Raw genomic sequence first — 16740 nt, forward strand, 5'->3', positions numbered from 1 at the left:
ATCTATACCATTAATACTATTATCGTCATTCACCAGATCTATCTTTATAGACTTACTCGTCATACGAGGAATTTGGTACAATCGTAGCGTATCAAGCATCGTGAGCTTACTAGCTCGGAAGATCAAATCATTAGAAGAAATCATGGTCTTATAGAAGATTTAGACGTTTGGCCAAAGAACCATGCCTTATGAAAGAAGGGTTAGCCTTACATACCTTTCCGTTCGACTATTTATCACTTGTACGTTCTCCTCCAACGCTCGCATTTCTACCTTCATTAAAGTCATACTATCATTAGAAATCGATACCTAGCATACATGACTGAAACTAAAGAAAATCGGATAGCATCTCCTTTACTTATACGACATTCCTCCACAGCGCATATCAACTCCCAAACGTCAATAATACATTCACAATATCATAACAATAGTCATCATTCATCCACATTATCCACATTTCTCAATTTACTTTCAATCACCCATATCCATGGTCATAATACACACGACTACGTTCATTCACATACATTACTCATTTCATGTTCTCAACATCATTTATAACATATTTACATCACCACACATCGAGAATCATAACTCAATTCAAGTTACTACTCAAAATGACACTATTCCACATTCATGACCTATTTTTCTATACCCTTCTACAATCCAAGTATTTCAACTCTCAAATACCTTAAGCAACATAGAAATACCATGAATCTTACCTTAGATGTTGTAGGAGCAATCCTTAGTTGATAATACTCCACTTGAGCAAAAACCCTAGTTCATCTCCATTAGGATTTCTTGACTTGAATGATCTTTAGTGGGTTTTCTTACACTTGATTCACTTGGTTTATGTTGTTGATCACTAAAAATCCTTGAATCCTTGTGGAATAAATGTAGAGAGATGTTTTAGAGAGAAGGGGTGTCATATAGAAGTGAAATGAAATAAGATTTGGTCCCTCTATTTAACGATCCAAATCTGTCCCGACCGTATATACGGACCAACATACAGTCCGTATAATTTGTACGGGCCGTATGTTTGGCCGTATATTTGGTCCAGAAAGTTGGGCCATTTTGGGCTGATTATACGGTCCCAAACATACGGACCGTATAATTTATATGGCCAGTATGTTTGGCCGTATAATCCCCAGTGGTTCCGAAGTTCGTTTCGTCGACTCGTTTGATCTCCAATCCTTATGGAACCTCCTTAGCACTTGTTCAACACCTCAATACCAATCTAAGAGACGTTATCACTCTTCTTCAAGACATCATTAAGTCCTCGTTAACTCGTTACTCGCAATTCCTTTCCGATACCTATCGTATACCTTGCCTTCTCTTGGCAACTTTCTCGGCTAACATCGGATGCCTTTAAAATCTCACTTAGGGTCATCAAACGTCATTTCTTACTCATGGAAATATCGTATACTCGTACTCTTCACTAGTCTAGTCACTTGAGCATCAACGGAAGATTTTCCGAGGTGTAACATATACTTAGAACATACTTATAATATACATATACTTAAGTTGTAAAATAGAAAGTTATATCCTTAGAAAAGAATCAATCTTGAATTTTATAATACTCATAAGTTGTTACTTGTTAGTAAATATATAAATTTAAGTAATACATATAACTTAAACACACACACACACACACACACACACACACACACACACACACATATATATATATATATATATATATATATATATATATATATATATATATATATATAAATATACTTAAGTTAAAAATATACAATCTTGAGTTTCTTAATACTTATAACCTGGATATATATAAAACTATATATACACACACACACACACACACACAAAAACTAATAAACTATAGTGTTAATTTGTGTGTAAAATTTATGTGTAAAATGCGTAATTAAGCAAAAATTTAAAAATAAAATCGTTTTTGGACTAATCGATTACTGGTTTGGTAGAAGGGTACCGGTTCAGGGCCGGTTAGAGCCAAGCCGACCGACTAACCGTTACCGATTAACCGGTAACCATCAACTGGAACGGTTCAGAAACCAATAACCAGTCGGTTTGCTAATCGGAACCGGTTCCGGTTCCGGATCAACCGGTTGACAGGCTTAGATTAGCTTATCTCGTGATAAAAGCATCCAAAGATAAAGATGCCTTTTCCCGAGTTCTACTCTCAAAAGTTATTTAAAAAGATAGCCATAAAAAGTTGATTCAATTTCTAGTGAAAATCATATTTTAAGTCATATCATGTACACTTCCTTATTAATGCCAAATATCTAAATAAATTTTGTATCTACTAAGAGCCCGTTTGGATTGACTTATAAGTTGCTTATAAGCTGTTTTCAGCTTTTTTGAGTGTTTGGCTGGCCAGCTTAAAGTCATTTTGTGCATAAAATAAGCCCAAAAAAATAATTGGGCCTGTTTGGTTTAGTTTATCTAAAGCAGCTTATAAGCTGAAAACAACTTATAAGCTAAAAAAAATAAGTTAGCCTACCCCAACTTATTTTTTTTTGGCTTATAAGCTGTTTCCAGCTTATAAGCTGCTTATTTTAAGCCCATCCAAACAGGTTCTAAGTAACTTTAGTACTTATTTAATTTTTGTATCAAGAGATATTGGAAGCATTTCGAATGACACCTCAATTTGGAGTTCCACTTGAAGAAAACTTTCGTGTCGTACAGATCAAGTAAAAACATCCAAATATTAGTTGCAACGGATATGGAATAGAAAGTTTTAAATTTATTAAGTTCACATAATTATTTAAGGTAAATTCTCGTATCTTTTTTTATGAATGTAATAAGCCTATCTTCTCTTCTTTGTTCATATTCCAAAAAGATATCAAAAACGAATGTAAGACCAAAATATTCGGAAGACTCTTCTGACAAAATAAAAAATATGTAATTGTCAGCAAAGTTTTTTTTTTTTTTTTCAAATCCAAAAAACTCTTCTTACTTAGAATAGGTCGTCGATTCAGCATTAGATAAAGGGGGGTAAAATCCCCGTTTTTACAATTTACAATAAGCTGTTCAAATCATTTTATCAATATAAGTATCCTATATCGATAAATGTTTATTTTGAAACCACCTTTATATTAACATGAGTCCGCAACTTAAATGACCCAAAAAGTGGCTATAGGGACCAAAATAACTCAATAAAAAAAAGTTACCAAAGTAACCTTTGCGCACTAAATTTTTGCGCAATAGGACCAAACTGCAAATTTGCAGTAAAGTACTATTGCGCACTAAAAGGGGTTATATTTTTTTTTTGTACAATTTTAAAGTTTTGAAATTTCATGTTTTTTTCATACTTTGACCAAAGATTAGTCATGTTTAGTCATGTTTCAAAACGCCGGAATATCAATACTTTATATAAAACCTGATATCTTTTTCTACGAATAATAATGTAGGCTCAATACATCAAGTATATGTAAACGTTTGGATCGTCATTTTAGGGGTTGTAAAGTGCCCCGAAGTAAGTTTTGTTTGTTTGAATCTTGTTATCTAAATCTTGAAAATGGTTCATTCCACAAAAGAAAAGCTTTTTTACTTATCAAAATCTGGCATTTGTTTTAAAACAGATTAAAAAGAGATGGTGCGATCTATGAGATAAAGCATAAATTTGGAGGTGGGAATGTTTGTTCAACAACAAATCTTGAAACATGTCAAGTTCATCTAGCACAAAATCTCTCACCAAATCTCGAAACATGTCAAGTTCATCTAGCGCAAATCTCTTGCAGGCCATTTCTAATGTTCATCATTTGGTCTTAAACCATTTGGTATGGGAACATATTTGGCGTATATCCAGGTCTCTGTGAAGTCGACGGTCTGGAAGAAGAAATTGACGAGATATCTGTAGCTGACGGAGCCTGACGGGCTATATCTTCAGGCTCATCTACAAGACCTCTGCCAGCCCGACCACCTCTGCCAGTCCGACCACCTCTATCAGCCCGACCACCTTTATCAGCCCTACTACCCTCTGAAACACCCTCTGGTACAGGCTCTGGAGCAGGCTCTGGAACATATTCATCGACACGATGCCACTCCTGTGCCCGTGTCATACTAGTGTCGGTAAGCTGAACTATCCGTGCTGCATAAGCCGCTATCCCGGGGTCGGTGGACTCCATACGGGGAATGCTCTCATGGCGTATCATCAGAGTCATCCGTAGCTGTATATATTTGCAAATTTTAAGAATTGAATAAATTCGTAAAGTAATATATAATAAGACGATGGATTAAGTTTAAGACTAATAAAACTTACCAGCGCCTCATACGCTCCTGAGAGTGATGCATATCCTCGGCCATCAGGACGAGGCATCGAGGGGTTGACAATCAAGAAGCGAGTGATATGCATGTGCCACGTCATGTATTCATGGACCAGAGTGTCATGTCTGACCGCCGCTAGAGTCATCATCCTCGCGTTCCATGCATCGACTTCCTGGTGCATACGCACCTGCCATGCCGCATTATCGATCGAACGCTCGTCCCTGGTATAGTGGGTGTGCTCCCAACGTGTAGCCGGGGGTATGTTTTGTACATGCCCAAACTGCCGTAACATGCCGTCAAGCGCGTGATGCTCAACGGTGTCCATATGGATCAATGGACACCGTGCCATCCACATGTGCTCACCAGCCCTACAAAACGTTGGCAGCTGACCCAAAATCTGATCATACGACGTCCATATGAAAGTCTATAAAAAGAATTCAACTAGTTAACAATAAAAGACTAATAAAAATAACAAACTAATGTTAAATTTAAAAAACTTACCTCGGGCGCCGTCATGCGGTCTAACTGATCCCTAAATGGGAGAATGACATGGTGCGTCTCCACACCTCTGGTATGGCCTTGCGACCATCTCCGCGCGTATCACATATCCTCAGCAACATAGTCATCGGGAGGGTGAGCAGCTATGGGATGAAAAGGTCTCAACCTAGTCCACACCCATATCTGTCATAGTCATTAAAAAAATTATTTATCAGTCGTCGTTTTGAAAAAATATATTTAGTATTTTATTACACAAACTTAAATATATTACGTGAAGAAGAGGGCTAAATGCAGCGACCTCAAGCCTCTCGCCCATGACGCTCGATCAAATCTTCTGTATATGTAAGCCAGGACAGCGGCGCCCCAACTGTAACATCCCAGCTGGTCTAGATCTTCAATAAAGAGCAGATACCTCATACTCATATTCGCACCCGACGTGTTCGGGAACATGATGCCCCCGAATATGATGAGAAGATATAAGCGAGCACGTCGGTCAACATCAACCTGAGGCGTCGCCTCGCCAATCGGATGCTGCAGATGTACAAGGCGCAAGTGAGCATGGAGGGAGGACCGCAACAACTGACTTCGTCCACGCATATCCCTCTGATGAGGCATGAAACCAGTGATCCTAGTCAACTCCTAGAGATACGACAGTTGCGGAGGCTCCACTCTATATAATGCCTGTCCATCAATACGTTGACCATAAATCACCTCGACATCCTACAGGGTGATGGTAGCCTCGCAAACGCTTAATCATGGACGTCACTAGAGCCTTATCGTGCACAAGCCGACCAACCTCGATGCACCGGTAGATACCGCCCCGACGTAGTATATCTATGACACGAGGATGTGGGGGAATAGCCTCTAGAATATCCCATACAAACTGGGACCTATGCTCATGCTGTAGATAAAATACCCTTCTGTTGTCGAAGGGCCCCGACTCCATGGAGGTGTCCCATCTATCTCTCTCGAACGGGTAGGGACCACTCTACTAGAGGATACCGGTGCATCCCATACATACTGGGACCTATGCTCATACTGTAGATAAAGTACCCCTCTGTTGTCGAAGGGCCCCGACTCCATGGAGGTGTCCTATCTATTTTAGGCATTTTAAATTAATCATTAATACATGAAGTGAGGATTAAAGTGGTATATTTTTTACGCATTTTAAATTAATCATTATTTTTTTAATTAATCTCTAATACGTAGTATTAGTTATGTAATCTTTTACCGAGAAATTATACAAAGGATTGAATCCTAAACTAAGGATTTTCAATTTCTAATTAGCAAATAAATAAATTAAAAATTAAAGATATAAATATTAATAATTAACAAATCAAAAAATTAACAATTAGCTAGCAAACAATTAGCATATAATTAATAAATAAACAATTAACTAACTAATCAAAAAATTAATAAATTATTAGCATATAATTAATAAATAAACAATTAACTAACTAATCAAATAATTAACAAATTATTAGCATATAATTAATAAATAATTTTTTTACTAACTAATCAAATAATTAACAAATTATTAACAAATAAACAATTGGCTTAACAAAAACTAAATAAATAATTAGCTAGTCTAACAATTGAAATAACTAATCTAACAATTAGCAAATACTAAATAAATAATTAACAAATTAACAAAAAATAAATAATAAAAAATTAAAAAAAAATAAAAAACGTGCAGAAACAACCCATTTTGCGCACAAGAAAAGTGCGCAAAAGTTTTTTTTTGTCCATATCCGCAAATAATACATAATAGTAATGCTTAGGTTAATAATGTAATAGAAAAATCGTAGTAAAATACCTAGATTGAAGCTTTGATTTTGAGTTTTTGAATTGAATTATACGCCGCTTTATTGCGAAGAAATTTGTTCCTAGACTTCAATATACCAAAAATATTGACTTTTGGGTTGGAAGTCAACAAGAAAATGATGTTTTTGATCGCGTGGGACCTCGGAAATCAACAAGAAAACGACCTTTAATGGCTGATTTTTTTTTCCTTTTGATCGTGAGGGACCAGTAATGGGGAAGAAGGAGCGCGTATATTTAATCTTTTACGCACAAAATCTGTGCATAAAAGGACTTAAGTGTAAAACTATACTTTGATTCTTTTACGTACAGATTCTGTGCGTAAAACCTATTTTAATTTTTTTTAATGAATTATTTTAGTTCTAAAAATTTATTTTTGGGTTATAAAAGTATTAATCCACTCTCATGAGATAGCGAGAAGTGGTGCGCAGACATGTACATTAAGGGCCTGTTTGGAAAGCCACCTGGTAATTGGAATTGGTGTAATTACTAGGGTAGTAATTACACAGCCTAGTAATTACACAGTAGTGTAATTACAACGAGTGCTGTTTGTCATAACAAGAGTGCTGTTTGTCATAACGTAATTACAGTGTAATTACAAGAGTGCTGTTTGGTTGCACAAGTGTAATTACACAGTCAGTTTAATTTAAAAATAAAATTTAATTATAAAAAAATTAAAATTAATATTTAAAAAACATTGCCTTTATAAACGATATTAAATTAGTTATTTAATAACACATTGTTTCTTGAAAATATATTAATTAATAATCATATATTTGTAACTAATATTGTAACAAAAATAATTGATATATATATTTTTCAAATTAATATTTAATTTTAATTAATTATAAAACTTAAAAGAAGACTTTTTTTTTTTTGTGAGAACGTCATGGATTGGATGTTTGACAAAAAAATAATATTAATAAATATAATGCCATAACATTATTCAAATGTTTGACACAAAAAATCTATCAAATGTAAGTGAAATAAACAACGTGCAATGTGAAAGCAAATAACTTAAAATTGAAAATATAACCTAAATTCAAAATCCAAAAGAAAAAGTTCAACATAATACTCTTATGTCAAATTCCAACATTATATAAGTAAGTTCCAACGTAACTTAAGTAAATAATTCAAAAGAAAGAAAAAATATAAGTCTATAACCCCATTCGCAATGAAATTCTATTTTAATAACGTCACCCGTCATATGTCAAGTTTGTTAATAACTCATTCTTTTCAATATTAAGAGGTGTAGTTTCAAATATTAGAATAATAACACGGTTATGCTAAATGAATAAAATAAAAAATAAAAAAAATAAAAAAAATACGAGCAATTACATGGAATCACAAGAAGTAAAAGTTGGGAATGAAAAGAAAGAAAATAAAAAATAAATAATATAAAAAGAAAAATATATTTTAAAAAATAAAAATAATAAAAAAGTAAAAATAAAAAAGAAATAAAAATAATAGAAATAAAAAATATTAAAAATTAAAATAATAGAAATAAAATAAATTAAAAATAAAAATAAATTAAAGTAAAAAAATAAACAAATTAAAAAGTAACCCTGTAATTACAGGGTGTAATTACACCCAATTCTCAGCCCCCCCTTGAGAATTGGAGAGTGTAATTACACCCTGTCAATTACACCCAATTCCCACCTAACTGTGTAATTACTTGATCAAACAAACATGCCAAACTGTGTAATTACACCCAACTACATTCAATTTCAATTAACTGGGTGGCTTTCCAAACAGGCCCTAAAATAAAGTGAAACTGTGAAACATGGAGCCCACGACGAAATTCAAGTTAGGTGATGGACCACTGGTAAAAGAAAAAGACCAGAAAAGTATAGTCCTCCTATTTTAGTTAAAGAAGAAAAAGGGGTCTCAATCTCAAGTTCTGCTTCCGCGTACTAGCCGTGTCTGACAAAACGCGTACGATACTCCCTCAATGTTCAATAATTAGCAACATGGACCCATAATTACTTATCTCAAAATAATGAAAATATGGGATAAAGAGATGAATCCGCAACTTTTCTAGCAAAAAAAAAAAAAAAAATTTAAACTAAATTAGTACAAAAAAAAAAAATAGATAAATAAAATTCATGCGTGAAAGGACCAAACTTCAAAAATAACAGTTTGAGGCCAACCATTTCCCTGGCCATGTCAGTAAAAAAAGAGAATAGAAAGCAATAATTTTTAGAAATCTTGTGAATTGTGGGGGCCAGGGAAGAGACTTGACAAAGCTTTTAACTCACATTTTTATTATTTTGGTGCATGTAGAAAGATTTTGCTTAAAAATATCCCTTCACATTAACGAGTTCGGAACCAAAATGCTCTCAAAAGAAAAATTTTGAACTAAAATATCCCAATAAAAAAAAAGTTATCAAAGTACCTTTAGCGCAGTATTTTATTGCGCTATAGCACTTGACGGAGACGGAACCGTTAAGTGCTGTAACGCAGTATTTTACTGCGCTATCCAAAAGTTTCTCTCACCTATAACACATTATTTTACTGCGTTATAGGAGTCCGTCATTTCCAATAACATCACATTTTTCACTCCTCTTTATGTAGTTTATCTTTTTGACGTAGTTTAGCCGTATATTAATCATGCTTTGAGATTCGGGAACTTCAATATTTTATATAGCACTTAACGGTTCCGTCTCCGTCAAGTGCTATAGCGCAGTAAAATATTGCGCTAAAGGTACTTTGGTAATTTTTTTTTTTGTTGGGGTATTTTAGTTCAAAATTTTTTTTAGGACATTTTAGTTCCGGACTCGTTAATGTGAAGGGATATTTTAAAGCAAAATCTTTCTACATGCAGCAAAATAATACAAATGTGAGTTAAAAGCTTTGTCAAGTCTCTTCCCTGGCCCCCACAATTCACAAGATTTCTAAAAATTATTGCTTTTTATTCTCTTTTTTTACTGACATGGCCAGGGAGATGGTTGGCATCATTCAGAAAGGTCAAACTGTTAATTTTGCTGTTTGGTCCTTATTTCGTGCGTGAATTCTATTTATGTATTTTTTTTTCTGTACTAGTTTGGTCTAACTTTTTTTTTTTTGTATTAGAAAACTCGCGGATTCATAAAGAGATAGTAGTAATATTTATTTTTGTGGTAACGCAATTAAATTTAGTGTCAGATTATCCAGAGATGTTATGTTCAAATATCTCAGTCACCCGTGAACAAATATTTGTACTTGTCTATTTGGATTTTGCACACTCTTTTAAAAATAATAAATAAAATGCATAATTTATCATGATATTTATATTAGATGGTATATATTTTATTAAATTTTAAAAATAATTTAAAATAAATAATTAATACTATGAATAAAATTAAAAAATATATTTTATCTTGATATGTTAAAATTAATAAGTTAAACTGAAAATATATTTTTATAATATTGGACACGTAAAAGTTAACATAGAAAGTACAAAAACACGTCAAAATAGGAAATACAAAGCAAACAGAAATATCACAACATTTATAATGTAGCTTTAATTATTTAGACAATTGATCCCACAATTCAACTAGAGGCATTGACCCCGTCCATTTTGATAAACTTTAGCATAAAACGAGGAACAAAAATTGGAACCAAAAAAATAAAAAATGTACTGATTAACACAGCTTCTTTCATGTCCATTGGCCATCTACTTAACCCAAAATTCGGATCCTTGTTCCTCGCTTTCTCTCTGAATTTTCATTTGTGTCCCATAAAGCACCAATTTACCCCAAAATTTGTATGTTTGTTCGGGCACTATACTCCTCCCTTTCGTTTCAGTTTCTAGGACAATGTGTTGGAAGCTTCATCCTTCTTTTTAACTTTCCTCTCCTTTTTTCCTTTTCTTTTTTTCACCGTGTTATATAGTACGTTTGACTGTCTATATAGATATATGTATTTGATTGTGTTGTGAATAGAGAAAATATAGGAGAAGGATGGAGAGCTATTTGAATGAGAATTTTGGAGAAGTGAAGGCAAAGCACTCGTCAGAAGAGGTGCTGAAACGATGGAGGAGTCTATGTGGTGTTGTGAAGAACCCAAAACGTCGTTTTCGTTTCACTGCTAATCTTTCCAAGCGTTATGAGGCTGCTGCTATGCGTCGTACTAATCATGTACACTACCTATTCCTTCTCTCTTTCTTTTTTCTTTTCTTCTGGTTTTTTATATAATTGCGATGTTCGGGTCAGCTTGAGTACATTTGGGTTATTTGATTTCATTCGGTATAGGCAAATGGAAAAAATAAACTAGTGTTAGCCTGTGGTGGAGTCAGGACATGAAAAAAGTAAGAAGCTAAGCGTTCAATATCTACTGTATATACGTAAAAAAAAATAAAAAATTTAACCTTGTATGTACTCTGTAATTTTTCGTCGAGGGGGTTCGGATGAACTATGTGCCTACCCAGCTCCGCACCTGCTGTTAGCTCTGAGTCTCCCACCGATATAAGTACTGTGTAGGGGTGGAAAGAGTTCACCTGAACCCCTTCGATGAAAAATTACACTATATATACAAGGTTAAAATTATTTTTTATGTATATATAGTAGACGTTGAATCGCTGTTCCTATATATAGTAGACGTTGAATCCCCTGGTTCCTTCCTGTGTTTACTTTTTTATATTTTGAAACGCATTAGTGAAAATTTTGGCTCCGTCACTAGTACTGTGTTAGTCAGGCATAGCTAGATGGAAAGAAATCGACTAACTTATTATTTTTGTCTATGCTGAAATTTGTACCTAACCTCCCCTCAGTTTCACCACTTCATTGACCACATCCTTAGGTGCTTCAATTTTTTTTTTGGGAATAAGATATTAAATGTTTATCTTGATTGAAGTGGTAATATGTATACTCGAGGGTAAACTTAGCCTATATATGTTTCTGGAAGCATAGGTAGTTCCATATCCAAAGCAATGGTTATGAGAGATTGATAACTAAAACAGTCTGATTATGTTGAATTTGCCCATGTTGATACATATAGTTCATATAACCGATCTCAAGTAGTACACGTTTTTAATTGAGACGTAATCTAATGACTGATATTTTTGAAGATACATGTATTCCAGTGTTAATATTTATGTCTTAACTTCTTTTCCTGTTTCAATGGTCCTTATTTGTGGACGTGGAATTTTTTTAGAGTGAAATTAGAGACAGTTTATATACCTTTTTCCTATGAAATAAAAGTTTCGAGAAACTATTGGAAAAATGATACACCCTCACCTTTTACATTCAGCATATTGGTAACATTCTTTTCTATAGTAAAGATCTTTTAAAAAGGAGGATATCTACTATTGACAATGTAGATAGCTATTGGTTTTTGATGGAATCATACTTTCAATTGTCGCTTCTTCTTTGAAGCAGCTCCACTTGGTAATATCGTTTTAAGGAAGGATAATTCTGTGGCCCAATTTCATGTGATTGAATTGGGGATGCATTTGAATTTGCAACAACACTGTGAATGGATTGACTTGGGATGCATTTAGATTTGCTTCTCCAATTTCATATGGTAAAACCAGTTTAATGTCGCTAAGCTTCTTTTTTATGCGTGACAGGAGAAACTGAGGGTAGCAGTTCTGGTTTCCAAGGCTGCCTTTCAGTTTATACAAGGTGGATTATGTTGGTTTTTTTCCTGTCTAGTTACCTCTTAAGATGTTCTTTAGATTAATTCTTGGAAATGGCAGGCATGCAACCAAGTGATTACACTGTCCCGAAGGAAGTTGAAGATGCTGGTTTTCATATTGATGCCGATGAGCTAGGATCCATAGTTGAAAGCCATGATCTGAAAAAAGTGAAATTTCATGGAGGAGTGGATGGGATTGCAAATAAGCTGGCCACGTCAAGTACCAATGGGCTATCTACTGATAATGAAACTGGCCTAACTCGCAGACAGGAACTTTTTGGAGTTAACAAATTCCAAGAAAGTGAAGCTCGGAGCTATTGGTTGTTTGTTTGGGAAGCCCTTCAAGACATGACTCTCATGATCCTTGGTGCGTGTGCTTTTGTTTCTCTGATTGTTGGCATTGCAATGGAGGGATGGCCTGTAGGGGCTCATGATGGTCTTGGTATTGTAGCTAGTATTTTGCTGGTGGTCTTTGTTACAGCAACAAGTGATTATCGTCAATCCTTGCAGTTCAGAGACCTTGACAAAGAGAAGAAGAAAATATCTATCCAGGTTACTAGGAACGGATGTAGACAAAAGATGTCCATATATGATCTAGTTCCTGGTGATATAGTTCATCTCGCGATAGGAGATCAAGTCCCTGCAGATGGACTCTTTCTTTCAGGATTTTCTGTTTTAATTGATGAATCCAGCTTGACTGGAGAAAGTGAGCCAGTAATGGTCCATGCTCAAAATCCTTTTCTTCTTTCTGGAACCAAGGTCCAAGATGGTTCTTGCAAGATGTTGGTTACAACAGTTGGGATGAGGACTCAGTGGGGAAAACTGATAGCAACTCTCAGTGAAGGTGGAGATGATGAAACTCCGTTACAGGTTAAACTGAATGGAGTGGCGACAATCATTGGAAAGATAGGCCTTTTCTTTGCTGTTGTGACTTTTGCAGTACTCTTGCAGACGATGTTTAGCCGAAAACTCCAAGAGGGGTCCCACTGGAGCTGGTCTGGGGAAGAAGCTAGGGAAGTCTTGGAATACTTTGCCATTGCAGTTACCATTGTGGTTGTAGCAGTTCCCGAGGGACTTCCTCTGGCTGTGACCTTAAGTCTTGCCTTTGCCATGAAAAAGATGATGCATGATAAGGCACTTGTCCGTCATCTAGCAGCTTGTGAGACAATGGGATCAGCTACAACCATCTGTAGTGATAAAACTGGCACTCTAACAACCAACCGCATGACTGTAGTGAAAACATGCTTCTGTATGAATGTCAAAGATGTGAGCAAACCAGGTGATGCATCTTCACTTTGTTCTGAAATGCCAAATTCTATGCTCAAAACTTTGCTGCAGTCGATTTTTAACAACACAAGTGGAGAAGTTGTAGTTAGCAAGGGCAAGAAGCGTGAGATGTTGGGAACCCCAACTGAAACTGCTATATTGGAGTTTGGCTTAGCACTTGGAGGAGATTTTCAAGCAGAAAGACAAGCAGGAAAACTCGTGAAAGTTGAACCGTTCAACTCTACTAAGAAGCTGATGGCCGTGGTGCTTGAGCTTCCTGAAGGAGGTTTAAGGGCTCATACCAAAGGTGCTTCAGAAATCATTTTGGCTGCCTGTGACAAAGTTATCAATTCAAATGGTGACGTTGTTTCCTTGGATGAGACATTAAGAAATAATCTTAATGCCACCATTGATCAGTTTGCTTCTGAAGCTCTTCGTACCTTGTGTCTTGCCTATATGGATCTTGAAAGCGGATTTTCTCCCGATGATGCTATTCCACTCTCTGGCTACATTTGCATAGGTATTGTAGGTATAAAGGATCCCGTTCGTCCTGGAGTCAGGGAGTCTGTTTCACTTTGTCGTTCAGCAGGCATTACTGTTCGGATGGTTACCGGAGATAACATCAATACTGCCAAAGCCATAGCTAGGGAATGTGGTATACTGACAGACGATGGTATCGCCATCGAAGGGCCAGTTTTTCGGGAAATGAGTCAAGAGGAAATGCTGAAAGTGATTCCCAAAATTCAGGTACTGTAGTCATTTTGGTTCAGTAGAGAATGAAGTCATTATATCCAGATTAGTCTTCTGCAAAAGTTCCACCCGTGTTATGATTTCTAATTTAAGACTACATTATTTTTACTTCTTCAGGTGATGGCTAGGTCTTCGCCTCTGGACAAGCACACATTAGTAAAGCAATTGCGGACAACATTCAATGAAGTTGTTGCAGTCACTGGTGATGGGACCAATGATGCTCCTGCACTTCATGAAGCAGATATTGGACTTGCAATGGGCATTGCTGGAACTGAGGTGAATACAATAATTTCATTCTTTTAGTTCATTTCAACCACAATCTTTTACTTGCCTCGGTGCTTTATGAAGTACCAAATCTTGTTGCATAAGGTGGTTAAATGCACAATCGATTGGTGAACTATAAGTACCATAGGTATAGGAAACAGGAGCATTAAGTCACTACATGCTTTTGCATTTGACTGTTTGGATCATGTTTGTTAAATAGGTAGCCATTCCAATGCTTGCAACAACCGCCCCAGAATATTTTGTTTTTCTAGTGAGGGAATTAGAGGACTATTACCTGACAAAAGAATTTCATGAAGAGTAAGATGGGAATATGCGTCTCTGACTTAGGAGTAAAAGGAAAAGGATTACGTCCCACTTAGTTGTTGAGCTTCTAAGACCACTGACACTATATTGCAAATTTTGCGAGATCACACGATTAGATTGAGACGCTGACATCATTGACCTTCCCCTGAATATTGGTTTCAGGTTGCGAAAGAGAGTGCTGATGTCATCATACTGGATGACAATTTCTCCACAATTGTTACAGTGGCCAAATGGGGACGCTCAGTCTACATAAACATTCAGAAATTTGTTCAGTTTCAGCTGACAGTTAATATTGTTGCATTGGTAGTTAACTTCGCTTCAGCTTGTGTGACAGGTCAGGAGCCTTTTCTTCTTGTTCTGCCTTTCTTTTACTGTTTTTGAGTTCAGTCATATTTGCTGAATAGCCAATCAAAATGCTATTATTCGCTCATTCCTATACATTTTTCTCGAACTATGCTTCAGGAAGCGCTCCCCTTACTGCTGTTCAACTTCTGTGGGTCAACATGATCATGGATACCTTAGGAGCACTTGCTCTAGCAACAGAGCCCCCTAATGATGAACTAATGAAAAGAGCCCCAGTAGGGAGGAAAGGAAATTTTATCAGCAACGTCATGTGGAGGAATATCTTGGGCCAATCCTTATATCAGTTCTTAATTATATGGTTCCTTCAGGTTTATGGGAAAACAATATTCCGTCTTGATGGTCCGGATGCTAACCTTACCCTCAACACAGTTATTTTCAACTCATTCGTCTTCTGCCAGGTAAAATTATAAAGAACATTTCTAAAGTTTAGTGAAATTGTTTGGTTTCTAGTATCAAATACTATTCAAGGACAAGCTTCTGTTCTTTACCTTACACATCTGTTTGACTCTAAATGCAGCTTTTCAATGAAGTAAACTCCCGGGAGATGGAAAAAGTTGAGGTTTGGGAAGGCATACTGGATAACTATGTATTTGTGATGGTTATCGGAGTAACTCTTTTCTTCCAAATCATAATCATTGAATATCTGGGGACATTTGCCAACACCACTCCCCTCTCATTTGGCCAATGGTTCCTAAGTGTATTTTTCGGGTTCTTGGGCATGCCAATTGCTGTAGGCTTAAAGAAGATAAAGCTATGAAGTTCATGAATTAGTGTTGCCAGATCTTTTTGTACAGTCACTTGAAGGACGAGCTGTTTATAGTAATTCACTCTAAGTGGTAGCGAAAAAGACTCTTGCCCCAACTAGGAGGAAAAGAAGTGACAAACCTTGGGTGCATTGTAGCACCACTAACACAGTTGTAAGAAACCGACTTTTCTTCTATTTCCCTGGTTTTTCTTTGTATTGAAGAGACAAAAGGAGGTAAATCTGGGGCTTAGGATATCATGCTCTTGTAAAGCAACTTCTTGTAGTTTACATCAATTTCAGTGCACAGAAACGGTGCTGCTCCTTCAAACTATTAGTTCTGTGACTACCCTTTTGAACTGCTGATCATGAGGATATTCTTTGTTTTTCTCTTTTTGCAAATACAAGCATTGATTATAGCTGCTTAAAAGACTTCTGATTAAGCTGTTGAGCAATTTATGCTTAATCTAAGCATCTAATCTTCTGGGAAAATTTCTTAATAGGTTGATGAAGTTTGGGTTACTATAAGAAACTATAACACTTGAATTGGTAATTTTATTAGATTGTAACTTTTCTTATCAGCGCCAACCAAACAAGGGTGCACCAATTTAATTAGGGGTGTCGATGGTAACAGGTTTAAAACACTTAAATTGGGGGGTGGGTTGGCGGGGGGGGGGGGGGGGGGGAACCAGCTTGGCCATGTATTTTAAGAAATGTATATCATACGAGTTTTTCAGTTGCTCTATTGTATATAACCAGCATCGTAAAACAAGATTTTGATATACAACTTAGAATAATGCAGGTTGTGCACCCCACCAACACATTATTTGGAACAATTCTAGTAAAGTGTT

At 35.8% G+C, this 16740-nt stretch overlaps 1 protein-coding gene across 2 annotated transcripts; it reads left to right on the forward strand.

Annotated features, from left to right (window-relative positions):
• The first annotated feature begins 10082 nt into the window (after positions 1-10082).
• Positions 10083-16226, forward strand: LOC132622637 (calcium-transporting ATPase 2, plasma membrane-type-like). 2 transcript variants are annotated; one of them, XM_060337279.1, is made up of 7 exons: positions 10083-10682; positions 12113-12167; positions 12242-14193; positions 14314-14472; positions 14947-15118; positions 15247-15545; positions 15665-16226. In XM_060337279.1, the coding sequence occupies exons 1-7, from the start codon at positions 10506-10508 to the stop codon at positions 15902-15904; spliced, it is 3054 nt and encodes a 1017-aa protein (XP_060193262.1). In that variant the 5' UTR covers positions 10083-10505; the 3' UTR covers positions 15905-16226. The 2 variants fall into 2 exon arrangements, with proteins under 2 accessions (XP_060193262.1, XP_060193263.1); XM_060337280.1 differs by lacking the exon at positions 12113-12167 and having other exon boundaries at positions 10542-10682.
• Positions 16227-16740: the final 514 nt, after the last annotated feature.

This window comes from Lycium barbarum, chromosome 12 (assembly GCF_019175385.1).
Source record: "Lycium barbarum isolate Lr01 chromosome 12, ASM1917538v2, whole genome shotgun sequence".
NCBI lineage: Eukaryota > Viridiplantae > Streptophyta > Magnoliopsida > Solanales > Solanaceae > Lycium > Lycium barbarum.